Source organism: Coenobita brevimanus, chromosome 50 (genome assembly GCF_032717465.1).
Source record: "Coenobita brevimanus isolate Jiangsu-jjx chromosome 50, ASM3271746v2, whole genome shotgun sequence".
Lineage (NCBI taxonomy): Eukaryota > Metazoa > Arthropoda > Malacostraca > Decapoda > Coenobitidae > Coenobita > Coenobita brevimanus.
In genome coordinates this window covers 51,774,247-51,786,973 of record NC_137003.1, presented here as the reverse complement: position 1 = coordinate 51,786,973, position 12,727 = coordinate 51,774,247, and the positions used below count along the sequence as shown (strand labels likewise).

General features: G+C 40.6%; 1 protein-coding gene across 1 annotated transcript in view; it reads left to right on the top strand.

Annotated features, from left to right (window-relative positions):
- Positions 1 to 11,221, top strand: part of brm (ATP-dependent helicase brm) — a 243,139-nt gene extending 231,918 nt beyond the window's left edge. The window contains exons 23-24 of the mRNA XM_080272398.1: positions 9,030 to 9,190; positions 10,063 to 11,221. Coding sequence (XP_080128524.1) covers positions 9,030 to 9,190; positions 10,063 to 10,065 — 164 coding nt within the window. The 3' untranslated portion in view covers positions 10,066 to 11,221. The remainder of the gene's footprint in view (positions 1 to 9,029; positions 9,191 to 10,062) is intronic.
- The last annotated feature ends 1,506 nt before the right edge of the window (positions 11,222 to 12,727 follow it).

The window sequence follows — 12,727 nt, the reverse complement described above, 5'->3', positions numbered from 1 at the left end:
AGGCCTCTCCTGCGTTAATTTGTAGTTTTCATAATGGTTTTTTAATCTTACGTTGTCTTATATGTATCCCAGCCCTTACCGTGTATAATTGCGAGCGCGTTCCGTGAGATCGTGTTCCGTGCGAGTTACCTGTAATTCCATCTTGTGCGGTGTGTGTGATAAATGGGTGCATAAGAGATGTAATGGTATCAGAGGTAGACTGCGAGATAATGCTGATTTTATGTGTACGGCGTGCCGGGGCGAGCAGGTGGAGATCGTCCGTGAAAGGATTGAACTTGCTGGTGAATCTCTTGAGTGTGTGGAGGAGTTTTGTTATTTAGGAGACATGTTGTGTGCTGGAGGTGGGGCTGGAGCTAGCTCTGTGGCTAGGGTGAGAAGTGGTTGGAAGAAGTTCAGGGAGCTCTTGCCTCTCCTGACATTGAGGGGGCTCTCCCTACGTGCTAAGGGGTCTTTGTATGCAGCGTGTGTTAGGACTGTGATGCTGTATGGCAGTGAGACCTGGGCAGTGAAGGAGGAAGACATTCGCCGGCTCAGACGTACAGAAATGACAATGATTAGGTGGATGTGCAGTGCGTCCCTGCGTCCAAGGCCTGGAGGGGCTGGGTTTACAATGGAAGAGTTGAGAGGTAGGATGGGACTGGAGTGTATTGGTGTTGTGATGAGGAGAGGTAGATTGAGGTGGTTTGGACATGTGGAGAGGATGGGGGATGATAATTGGGTGAGGAAGGTGAGAAGTGTTAATATTGGGGGTGGGGTTATGAGGGGTAGACCGAGAAAGACATGGGACGAGGTCATTAAGTGTGACCTTAGGGTTAAGGGACTGAACAGGGAGGCTGCAATGGATCGTGCAGCGTGGAGAGCCGCCATTAGGTGACCAAGGCCGACACATGCAAGCATGTTGGAGCCTTTAAAAACGAAAACGAAAACGAACTTCCCTATTTCTTATCACTGCATTAAAAAAATCAGCAACCTTTCTGTGTTGTTGCACCCTGTCTCACTGTAGACCTGTGTCCTTCCAACAGGGTCCAAACTTCACTTCCATACATTAGAATTGGTATCACAAATATCACGCAGCAACTTGCCTCCTTCATCATGCTGCGACGTATTTACTTTCATGCTCACTTCCCTATTTCTTATCAATGCTTTAAAAAAAACAGCAACCTTTCTTCATTGTTGCACCCTTTCAAGCATTTCATCCTCCAGACTTCCATCCTTACTCATCACACTATTCTAGTACTTAAATGCACTCACATTTTCCATTTCCTCATCATGCAACCTCACTGTACATTCAGTGATGTCATTTCTCTTGAAGACCATAATTTTACTCTGCCCTACATTCACCTTTAGATTCTGTTTCTTATACATTCTCCCAAACTCATTCACTAAGCCATGCAGTCCCCCTTTGTCTTCACTTAACAATACAGTATCATCTGCAAACAACAGTACAGGCAGTTTTCAAATGCTGCCCTCCTTTATTAGGGTTTTTCCAACATCCACTGCCCTACCTTGGACCTCTTTTATAACCCCATCCATATACAGATTTAACAACCGTGGAGACATGACACATCCCTGTTTCAATCCAACATTCAGGCAGAAAAATTCATTCAGTTCACTAACCACAAATTGCAACCCTAGCACTCTCATACATACGCTTCACGGCATTCAACAACTTCTCATTTACTCCATATATTCTTAATATTTTCCACATTCCTTGTCTATCCACTCTGTCATATGCTTTCTCCAAATCCTTTAAGGGTATTTATAACTTCTTAACCTTTTCTAGAAACTTTTCCGCTAAAGTCCTAAGGATGAATATTTGATCTATACAACCTCTTCCCTTCCTAAAAACCTCCCTGTTCTTGTTCAACTAATTTGTCTGTTATTTCCATAACTCTGTCAGTAAGTATCCTACCATTTATTATTCTTTACACTAAGAAGGCAAATGCCCCTATGATTACCACACACTTCTTTTTCCCCTTTTCCTCTCTGTACAGGGGATAGTCCGTTATAATTTGCTGATCATTTGTAGAGCGGTAAATAAATGTTTCTTGCGAAATCTGTCTCTCTCTTGTTTTTAGCTGTTTCCCTGTGACAACTCTTGTTTGACTCGTCAACATAATGGCAGAAGGGACTGTCCTACTGCATAACTAAACTTAACCTAAACCAGCTTAACTGTACCTTTTAACCTAGCTAAACCTAACCTTACCTAACCTAACCCAGCCTTTGCTCCATTTGGGAAACTGGGAAATGAAAGCTGCCTCTGAGTACTGAGTTTCTTCAACTACGCCAGAAACAAAGCAATTGTAGGTACGTCTTAAGGAACGTGATAAAAACAGTGGAAAATTTTTCAGCAGGAAAAGGTAATTTACCACCCTGAAAATAGTAAGAAAAATACAGAAACAGGAGGAATATGAACTGAATTGGCAAGGTCCTTCTGCTGCCTCAATTGAAGCGTACATTTACCTCAACCTCTCTCTGGAACCCCTCAAAGTCCAGTGTAAAGACAACGGAAGTGGTGTCATCGTCGCCCTCAGCTGCCTCCGTGTCGTCGTAAGAGTCGTTGATTCGGTGAGATTCTTTACCAAACGGGCATGGTCTTTCCATTTTTTCTGTTGAAATGAGTCTTTCACAGGTTACTTGTTCTTATACCTGGATTACCACAGCTACTGGGCATTTTTATAAACTTCTCTGAAAGCTATATATGGGGATTTAGAATGCATGATACACTGACTTGTCCAGTCGGAGTGGTGGTTGGTGAATAATGCGGCCAGTTGGGAGATTGTCGGTAAATAATGCCTTGGGCAACCTGCATACTTCCTTAAATACCCCAAAATAAGTGTATGGTAAGACCTCCGTAAGTCAGCATAATAGGGGCTGAGGCCTTGATGACTTAGGTGAACTGCTGACTTATGAGAATCACCTCTTCCCCTCCCAAAAAACAAAAAAACAAAACAAAGTGTCTAAGATCACTTACCATGTTTGCATAGAGTAGTAGGGTGCAATCCAAGTGTAGAGGAGGCCTTTCGGTAGGATGCAGAGGTGTTTGGGGAGCTCAGAATAATTTCTGTGCACAATTTTCTAACCATAACCACACTTAACATACTGTACACTTAATTACACTTAACATACTGTACACTATACAGGCCTTTATCACTAATTTACATCACTATTGTATTAATATTACTGAATTACTCTGCCGAACTTAACGTACACTTTATATACTTTTCTATACAGTACATTTATTCACTATCACTTAATCACTCTCACTATCAAAAATGTTCTTAGGTAAGTCTGAGGAAATACTGCTGAGTAAGCTGCAGGAAGACTCACTGCTGGTGGAAGGTTGGGGCTCCCTGGTTACTGGCTTTGGCTTAAAAAAGTTGGAGATTTTCCTTCGCATCTGAGCAGCATGCTGTCTCATGATCACACCAGCTCTGATATCTGTGAGCACAGGGTATTATTTATCAAAATTCATCATACCGCACCAGTCCCTCCAGAGTCTTTCCAGGTAAAAATGGAGCTCTGACAGCTTCATCTGGGTGGCATGTCTCCATCACTATCACTCTCCTCTGCATTGGCAGCAGCAGCTTCATGATACACACTGGAGGCATTTTCTGCCTCCCTCTGGTGGTGGTAGCCCTGGTCCTGATTGTCACATCCCAGCCACTGTATGATATTCTCATTTGTGATATCAGGTTTTACACCACCATGAGCAGATTCCACAGAGTCCCCTGGGCCAAAACCTGCAAAATCAACCTCCATTTCAGTTCCTTGCAGCAATTTGTTACAAGCATTGCTGAGAGTGGAGGTTTTAAGTTCATCCCAGGTTTCACCCTAGTTGAACAGGGCTTTGTGAATGTTGTAGGCCTTGAAGTTTTCAAGTGATCGAGCGCCCCTGGTATCCTCCTCTTGGTCTTGTTCCTCCTCAGTTACTACCAGGCACTCCCCCAGCTACTTGTTGTGATAAGTGCCACTTGGTGGCCTCCATCATTCCCTGGTTCATGGGCTGCATTGAGGAGGTGGTGGTTGGGGGGCAGGAAAAGCACCTTGATCCTTCCCCCATGGGCCTCCAATTCTTCTGTGCTGGGATGTGCTGGGGCATTGTCGAGGAGGAGAATGGCCTTGCCTGTGTCCTTGGCAGTGCCCGGCTCCTCAGCCTGAAACTTTATGACAGCAGGCATGAAGTGGTTCTGAAACCACTCCAAAAACAACTCCCTGGTGAACCAAGCAGGCTTGTTGCTCCTGTAGATCAGATCCTTGGCTTCTTTGACCAGCTAGTTACCATGGGTTTCAGCCTGTGGGTCCCGTTAGCATTGGTGCAGTACAAGAGGGAGATGCGGTCCTTGGCTGCCTTCCTCTCAGGGATGTGATCCTCATGCCTGCTTGCTTGGGTGATAGAGGACGTGGACTTCCAACATAGTCCTGTCTTGTCGGCATTGTACAGCTGTGAGAGGAGGAGGCTCGACGAACTGAGAATTCCATGGAGCTTCTTCCTGAAAGGCTCCACAGCAGCCTCATCAGCACTGGCGCTATCCCCAACAATTTTTGGTCGGTGAGGCAGTGTTGGGTCCTGAACTTGAAAAGCCAACCAGAACGTGCCTTGAAATCCGAGCTCTTCAGATGCTTGGCCAACCTTGTTGCAGTGTTTTGCAAGTCCACACCTCTCACAGGCACACCAGTGGCACACTCCTGTTTGTACCACTTCAACACAGCAGGAGCTTTAGTGGCTGGATCCTCTTCTTAGCCTTCTTGGCACAGCCTGGGTCCTCAAGGGTAAGGGTATCGGCACAAATTTTCTCTTTGTTTTTATTGATGCTGTAGAAGATGCTGGGCTTGATGTCGAACTCGGTACAAACATATCGCATGGAGGTGCCAGCGTCCATTCGGGCCAAGACTTTCAGCTTCTCCTGGAGGGTCAGAGTCTTCAGCTTCATTCCCTTCTTCCCAGAGGCTCCCTTGGTACTGTGCAGAGATGACATGATGGCAGGATGCAGGATAAGTACACTTGAAAAGTGCGCGACACTTTGTTACGGTCACGAGTGAGCAGGAGAGACACGTCACGGATGGTGGCTGGGGCAAGACTGAGCTCCATGTGATACGCGACGCAGCGACTGATATGTTTATACCACCTAAGTCAGTATATTGCCGGCCAACAACCTATGTGCCGACTTAATTTTGACTTCCACAAGTTTGAACGGGATAGAATGATGCTGAGTTTGGGTTGTTATTAGTCGGCATTTTGCCGACAGGATAAGTTTTGCTGACTATTTTTTGGCCACGTGGTCAGATTCTAAAACGATTTTTTGAACAAATATTTTGGAGCTGTGCCAACTTATATATACAGTAGTACCTTGATATATGATACCCCTAGATGCAATACCCCGGCTTAACGATGGGGGTAGAAATACCACCATACCCTGCCTAACGATGGCCAAACCCCAGTTTATTGATGGGTTTTGATTTTTTTTTTAAAACTGATTTTGATGATATTTTAGACTAAAATTGTGTGTTTAGGCTGGTTTATAAACTGTTTTTAGACTTAGATTAATAAGTTTTAGCCATAGGTGGGATGATCATTGTCATTTTGGGGTACAGTTTACTAAGCTTGATTTTTTCATGACTTATATTTGACGATCTTAAGATTTTATCTCTTGGTTTTAGTGAGTTATTTACAGGTGTTTGGCTTAGGTTAGTTTCCTTGAGAGCTGTTATGCCATTTAGATTGGCTTTCAACTTATTTTTGGGCTCATTTGGGTGGGTTTTGGACTTGGTTTGGGGGGAAACCCAAGGTTGGTAAATGCTCCACATTACATGCTAAAAGTACCCCGATATACGATACCCCGCCTAATGATGGGGTTTTACCTAACCAATTACATCGTTTAACCGGGGTATGCCTGTAATTCCAACTAAGGGAGGTTTTAGTGTATTTTGTTTTTTTCACTAACTTCTTGCAGTTACAAATCATCAGTTAACTATCTGTGTTGCATATGTACCAAAATTACTTAGCTTGAGATCTTGTTTGTTATAATATGGGTGGAATCACTGCACCTATTTGGTGAAGAATTAAGTGGTTGAGTCCTTAATGCTGGGCAACTTTGGCTTTCTTCTCACTGTTGTCAGTCCTTATTACTACATCTAACTACTGGGTGTAAATTAACGTTGACTTCTTCCCTTTCCTCGAAGAAATTGCAGGCCATGGTAACACTAGGCAGGTGGAGGAAGCACTGGGGGGGGGGGAGGGGGGAATCCTCTCATCACACTGAAACCACATGCTAACAGTGGGGAGGAGACAATGCACTGAGCTGGGCCCGGGGTGTCAAGTGTGCATATCCTTCATGCTTGGCATGGGAGGGAAGCACTGTGATTGGCATATAGTAAGTGCTGTGCTTGCATATGAATGATTTAGTAACTGCCATGCATGACTACTGTTGGTTTAAGCCCAGCTAGACGTGCAGGCTTGAGGTGATGATGGTGCATATTACACATGGCATTGGAAGAATGTCACTTTTAAGGCTGCATTTGCGAATTTCCTGTAATTTCCATGAGTTATGGATATTACAGACTGTTGCGTTATATGAATCTGCTATTTAGGATCATGCGATTTAGGAGATTCAGTTGTACTTTCTTCAGAGAATTTTGAGCAAGTTTGGGAAGATACTCTCAACTGACCACATTAATGAAGGTTGTAATTAACCCATCAAATTTGAAAAGCCTTTCCTAAGGAGAATAATATTGTCTAGAGGGAAGTAGAATAAATCATGAAATACATCACCAGCTAGAAGGGGATAAGGGTAGGAGACTAACCTAACAGGAGCTTAGGTTGGACCATTAACCTTAAATATTCTGGACTGCAAGAACCTAGGCTGGGGCATCTACACCTTGAACGTGGTAATGCAGGGATACCCCTTTTTAACGATGCAATTGGGGGAGTTACTGTGCTAATTGATACAGGGTATGGTTTATGTTGCCATGCAATTGCAATTAGTGCAAACCAGAATCATGCTGCTTGCGGGCCTAATGTGCTTTGTTTTGTAGCATATCGCCGACTCACAACAAGGACTCCCCATACTTGTTAAAACGATGGATGTGCAACATGGATGGCTTCACTTGTGAGATGAACCATAGAATTTTGAATACTTGATTGATAGCTGAATTAATTTATTACCTGTATCACTGAGCAATCAAGATAGCTTTTTAAATGCCTTAATGCTTTCTTTGTAATTTTTGGGACTGACCTACTCCGTATTGAGTAGTGGGAATTGTGTTACGGCACTGACGAATAATGGTACTGAGGAAGATTGGATTACAACTTATGTACAGTTTAATCAAGTTGCCAGATTCTGCGTATTTCTTTTCATAATATACGTTATATTTCCATAAAGAGATTGTTTTTTCATAATCAGACAGTTTTTGAGTAACTGATAATTCTTATTAGTTGACCATGAGATCAAGTGATGTAATGAGACTGGACAACATAAACAGATGGCAGTTTATTAGAGAAGCAGGATTATGTCGCATAGTAGATGGGGGCACTCACCATCCACTCACCTGATGTAGTGCTGCTGTCTCATGACTTCCCTTTCCTCTCTTCTTTCCTTCCTCTTCTGTCTTTCTTTCCTTCTTTCTTTTCTCTTTCTTCTGCCTCTGGGTGACACTACACTGAGTGACAGTCTAAATGATTTCCTGTACACCAGGAAACCATTTACTGTGCTAGGTGGTAATCATATAACCAAACAATGGTGCCTGGTGGTTTAGTGGGTAATTAAGGCATTCCAGTCAGACTGGGCCTGTGTAGGTTTATATCCAAGGGGTGGTTGGGGTTTACTGCTCATGTTATGCCATTCAGGGTTGAGTGGGGCTGGTCACTATCATCTTAAATGTCAGGACCAACTTGCCTAGCCCCAAGCTTCTATACTTCTCATGGGGCAACACAGGATTAGTTGATGATGAGTTACTGAAACCTGCATGGGAAGGTTGAGTCTTGTAAGGTACTTATTGAATGAAAGATGCTTAAATTTGAAAGGAAAATGGAAAAGCACATGGAAACAAACAATGGAGGAATATGTAAAGAAATTGATAAAGTTTTGGACTTCGCTAATATAGGTTGAGGATATTGCATCTGCTTACAAGTACAGTAATAAGTATATACACAGATGGGGCAATTAAAGGTTCTGATGGGACTCTTCTTGTAATAATGAACTCTGCTGGTGATGGTACTAAATCTAGTGGCCTTTTTGGTAGTGGGACAATTTTAAAATAAACTACTTAACATTTTCACTCTCATCTTAAATGCCAGGCCCAACTTGCCTAGCCCCAGGCTCCTACGCTCCTCATGGAGCAACGTAGGATTGGATGATGTATGGATGGACTACTTAACATTTTTCCTCAGTAGTATAAGTTGTATACATATAAGTAATCAGAATTATTTTGCTTTTGACATAGAGCTAAAGAATGCCAATAATAACTACTCTAAGTTCAGTATATAAAATCTGTCCCAAGTTAACTTTAATAAACTTGTATGGATAAATGATGCAGTATTTTATAACTACTAAAGAAAAATGCAGTGCAGTATTACAGATTGCCTGAAATGCCATTTCATGCCATGGTTGGTGTGTGTGTAAGCCACTGTGACTGGATGCCTTACTGACATCAGCTGCTGGTCTTCGAAATGGACTTAAACGTTGGACCTTTGTGTCAACAGCATTTGTGCTAACTAGTTAAACCATGACATATACTAACATGGTCCATGGGTGGATGATCTAAAGTGATCCTTGAAAAAGTTTACCAGAAAATCAAGTCTTAATATTAATTATCTGTTAATAGTTAGTGATTTGAATGTTTGTAAGAATAGTAGCTCCCTGCATTAATACTCAAGAAATGGAGATGAAATAATAAGTTCTTAAGAGTCTGTAAGTTTGTTGAAAGCTTATAATGGTTTTATTAACAATACATTAATTGAAAACTTAAATTGGCTATTCTCAAGCAAACAAAATTTCACTACACCAGCTGTACAATTTATTTATCTGCAGATGATGATGAAGAGGAGGAAGAGGATGATGATGATAGCAGACCCAAAAAGGGGAAGAAAAGTAAGGGAGAGAAAAGCAGAGGTAGAAGAAAAAGAGTGAAATATGCTGATGATTCTGATGATGATGATGGTGGTGGTGGTGGTGACGATGAGGAAGATGATGTGAGTAAGAAAGAGGCAATGAAAGCTTTACCGTAACTGTTGGCATGGTGTTGAAAGGACACAGGTGTTTATGTTTAGCGTTGACAGTTGTGGCCACTGTTTGTGGTGCGAGTGGGGCCCAAGACAGACAACGAACAGATGACTGGCACTTTCACACTTCACTAAGATGTGTTGATCATTATCATTGTACAGAAAATTATATTTTTATTGTAACCTGTTAACCCTTGCAGTCTGATGCTTTTTGCTGCTCTGTATAATCACCTTACCTGGGGTACCATTCAGGAATTATTATGGTTCCATAAATTGCAAAAAATTTACAAAATTTATTGTAGCCATCCAAAGCCTACTGAAATATAGTCAGGATCAGCAAAGCCTTAATGTAGTGTGAAGAGCTTATTTCTCAGTACTGTATGTGACTGCTCATTATGGCATAAACAGAATTATCTTCTACCATGTCATCCATTATGGTATTACTGTATGCAGAATAACATATAACAGTTTTATGAGTGATTAAAGATGTATCATATTGGTACATGTATCATGTACTGTACCACAGTACATGTATCATGTACTGTACCACAGTACAAGTGCTATGTTATTAAATAATGCCACTTACTGGCATAAAATTGTACTGGGTATTTGATGCCGTTTAAGGAGGTCACTTATTTATTAAAAGCTCAAAATGTTGGTATCAGTACTTGAAGACACAGTACTGTTTTCTTTAGTAGATGATTCCATACTGATTAATTATTCACTTGACAGATTGTAGTTTGTCTTGATTATATGTATTTCAGATTTTGTAATAATGCATTCAGTGGAAACCATACCCCTCTCTTGTAATATGGTGTGTTTCATTTTCTGTGCCTTTTCAGTGAACTGATGTGGCACGAGAGTGAAGCAGTGGTGCAGGTTTAGCTGTGTGTCAGCCAGCTTGTAGGTCCCCAACTGACCATGTTAAGGAGGATATCTTCAACCTCCTCATAAGTAGTGCTGTCTCTCTTAGATAAATTAGAGTATGATGCCTTTATTGGCTACATGTATGGTAGCACCTGAAAATTGCCAGTTGCTAAATTATTTATTTATTTTATTTACTGGTTTAATATGTAATTACTGACTTTCAATTGAGGCAGCATACTGTATGTATGCAGTGAAGTGATTAGCTATATTTGTGCTCGTAATGTAAGTTGAAAATTGTACTAGTGATCTACATAACAAGTGTAGCCTCGCTATGATGTAATTTGTACTAGTTAAGTATTACTGTATTTGTGTATTTGATAAGTAGATTATCTTGAAAGAGTAATGAATGGGTTAAGGAATATTTTATATTAAGATACATGGCACTGTAGCTTACGTACAGATTGTGGTAGATATTATAGGTTTTCAGTATTGATACTCTTGCTATATTTTTTTCTAGATACCAGCTGTCCAACCTGAGAAAGGATTTAAGGCTAAGTGGAATTTAAATTGCTTTTGCACACAGGAGTTTTCTTGTCTCATTTTATATCACTGCTTCCTAGTTAATTTTTTTTTTTTTATGTGGTTTCACATTTCTCATTAGTAATCGAGCTTTGTATATGTGCTACTAATGAATCTCATTTTCAGCACCCACTTCAGATGATTGTTTCTTCAAAATGTTGATTGTAAGATTATAGTAATAAAGTAAAGCATATACCAGCATGTTTCTTCAAAATATTGATTGTAAGATTACAGTAATAAAGTAAAGTATATACCAGCATAGTAATACGTGTGCTTCCCAAAACAGATATTATAGAATGGTTAAAATTATATGTACTTTACTTCTTCCTTGGGTAATGAGACTAATATAGTGTTGGAATATGTTAAAGTATTGGAGTCCCTAAGATTATACTTGTAGGTCTGGGGTTGGAAGCCTTGTCTACCAAACATATCATTGGCATGATAAAGAAAACTGTGTCTGTCTCAGGGCACTGCTTAACCTCATCACAGCAGTGATGTCTTTCTATACAGTAGTTTACAATATTTTTGTTGCTACCAGACAGTTGTACTCAGCTTAGGAGACATGTCCACCCAGTGGTAAGAGGTCCGGGGTTCAACGTGTGTAGCAGCTGTGGCTCAGTGGGTTAGAGCACTCTGCTCTGGCTGAAGGGTTGGAGGTTCAAGTCCACCCAAGGGTCATTGGTAGACACCAGGAAGGGCATCTAGTCATAAAGTGCTACACGCTCCAAAACCTAAGTCTTCAACCCAGGGCCAACGCCTTAGCCCGTATCAGGAAAAGGGGACATGGTGGGGGGATTTAGACTGTTTCACCTTCACCATTACAAAAGTCTCCTTCCCAGCTAAATGAGATCATCTGGAGATACCAATAATAATGTTCACTGAGTAATATGTCACTGGACTGAAGTGGTAAACATCAAGAGTATCCAGGGTTTTGGGTTTACAGTTTAGTTTAAAATGGAAAATATGTTCTTGAAGATCTATTGCATTTACCTGTTCAGAGGTCATTTTGACTTTGTCAGTTTTGATAAAATTGTTTTCCTGTTGTAAAAAAAAAAAAAAAAAATAAGCATGACATTCCACTTCTAAAATGAAGACTGTTATGACAAAAGATCTGCAGGTATGCTGTTGCATGTGTAGGACAAAGCTGGTAAGTCAAGTTAGTTGTGCTTCTCAACATACACATCTTGTTTTTATAGTAACCGAGTAAAAAGGGACATCCCTAGTATCTGCAGTGCTGCATACATACCCCAACATTTTTTTTAATATAAAGTGTTGTAGCAAGCATGTGGGAAGCACAGTACTGTTAATACAATTAGGCAAACAAGCAGGTGGGAGGCACAGTACTGTTTATACAACAGGAACTTTAAACCTGCCATGCACATGTTTGTTCCTTTGTGATGCATCAGTTTTATTGCTGTGATCCTGATGTACCAGTTTTACTGCTGTGATCCATCAGTTGACAAGTTCTGATAGAAATCTCATACTTTTATGCTAAATGTCACATTGGTTTATTTATTTTTTTTATTTATTTTTTTTTTATTTAACAACATAGTTCATAATATACATTATCAGGTCTGGTGCTACTAATTGTAGATCAGAGTTTGTAACTGCTAAGAGTACCAATTTGTTTAATAATTGGTTCCTTTTTTCTTGTGAAATATGTATATTCCAGATACTTTGGGTTAAGTGGTCAAAGTTTCTAATGTATAATGGATGTTGCAGTGCAAAGATATCAGTATACTGTAACCTGTACATTTAGCACTATGTCAGTGACATACTGTATGTAAGTATTAATAATTTAATATAGTAGAAAGAATAACTCATGAACCAAGTACATATTCTCAGAATCATTCCTTATCATGTACATTTAGCAGAAATAGTAGTTGTTAGAGAGTTCATGTTCTGTCATGAATAAAGCAACTGATGGATATAATTTTTCACTTAGTCCAAATAGTATGTGAAAAGTCTGTGTTGCTCTGTAGAAGTGTGCTGCAGCCAGAAAATAAAACTGCCATACTTCAGGTTATTTACTGTACTTGGCTTAGGAAGTAATGCAAGTGA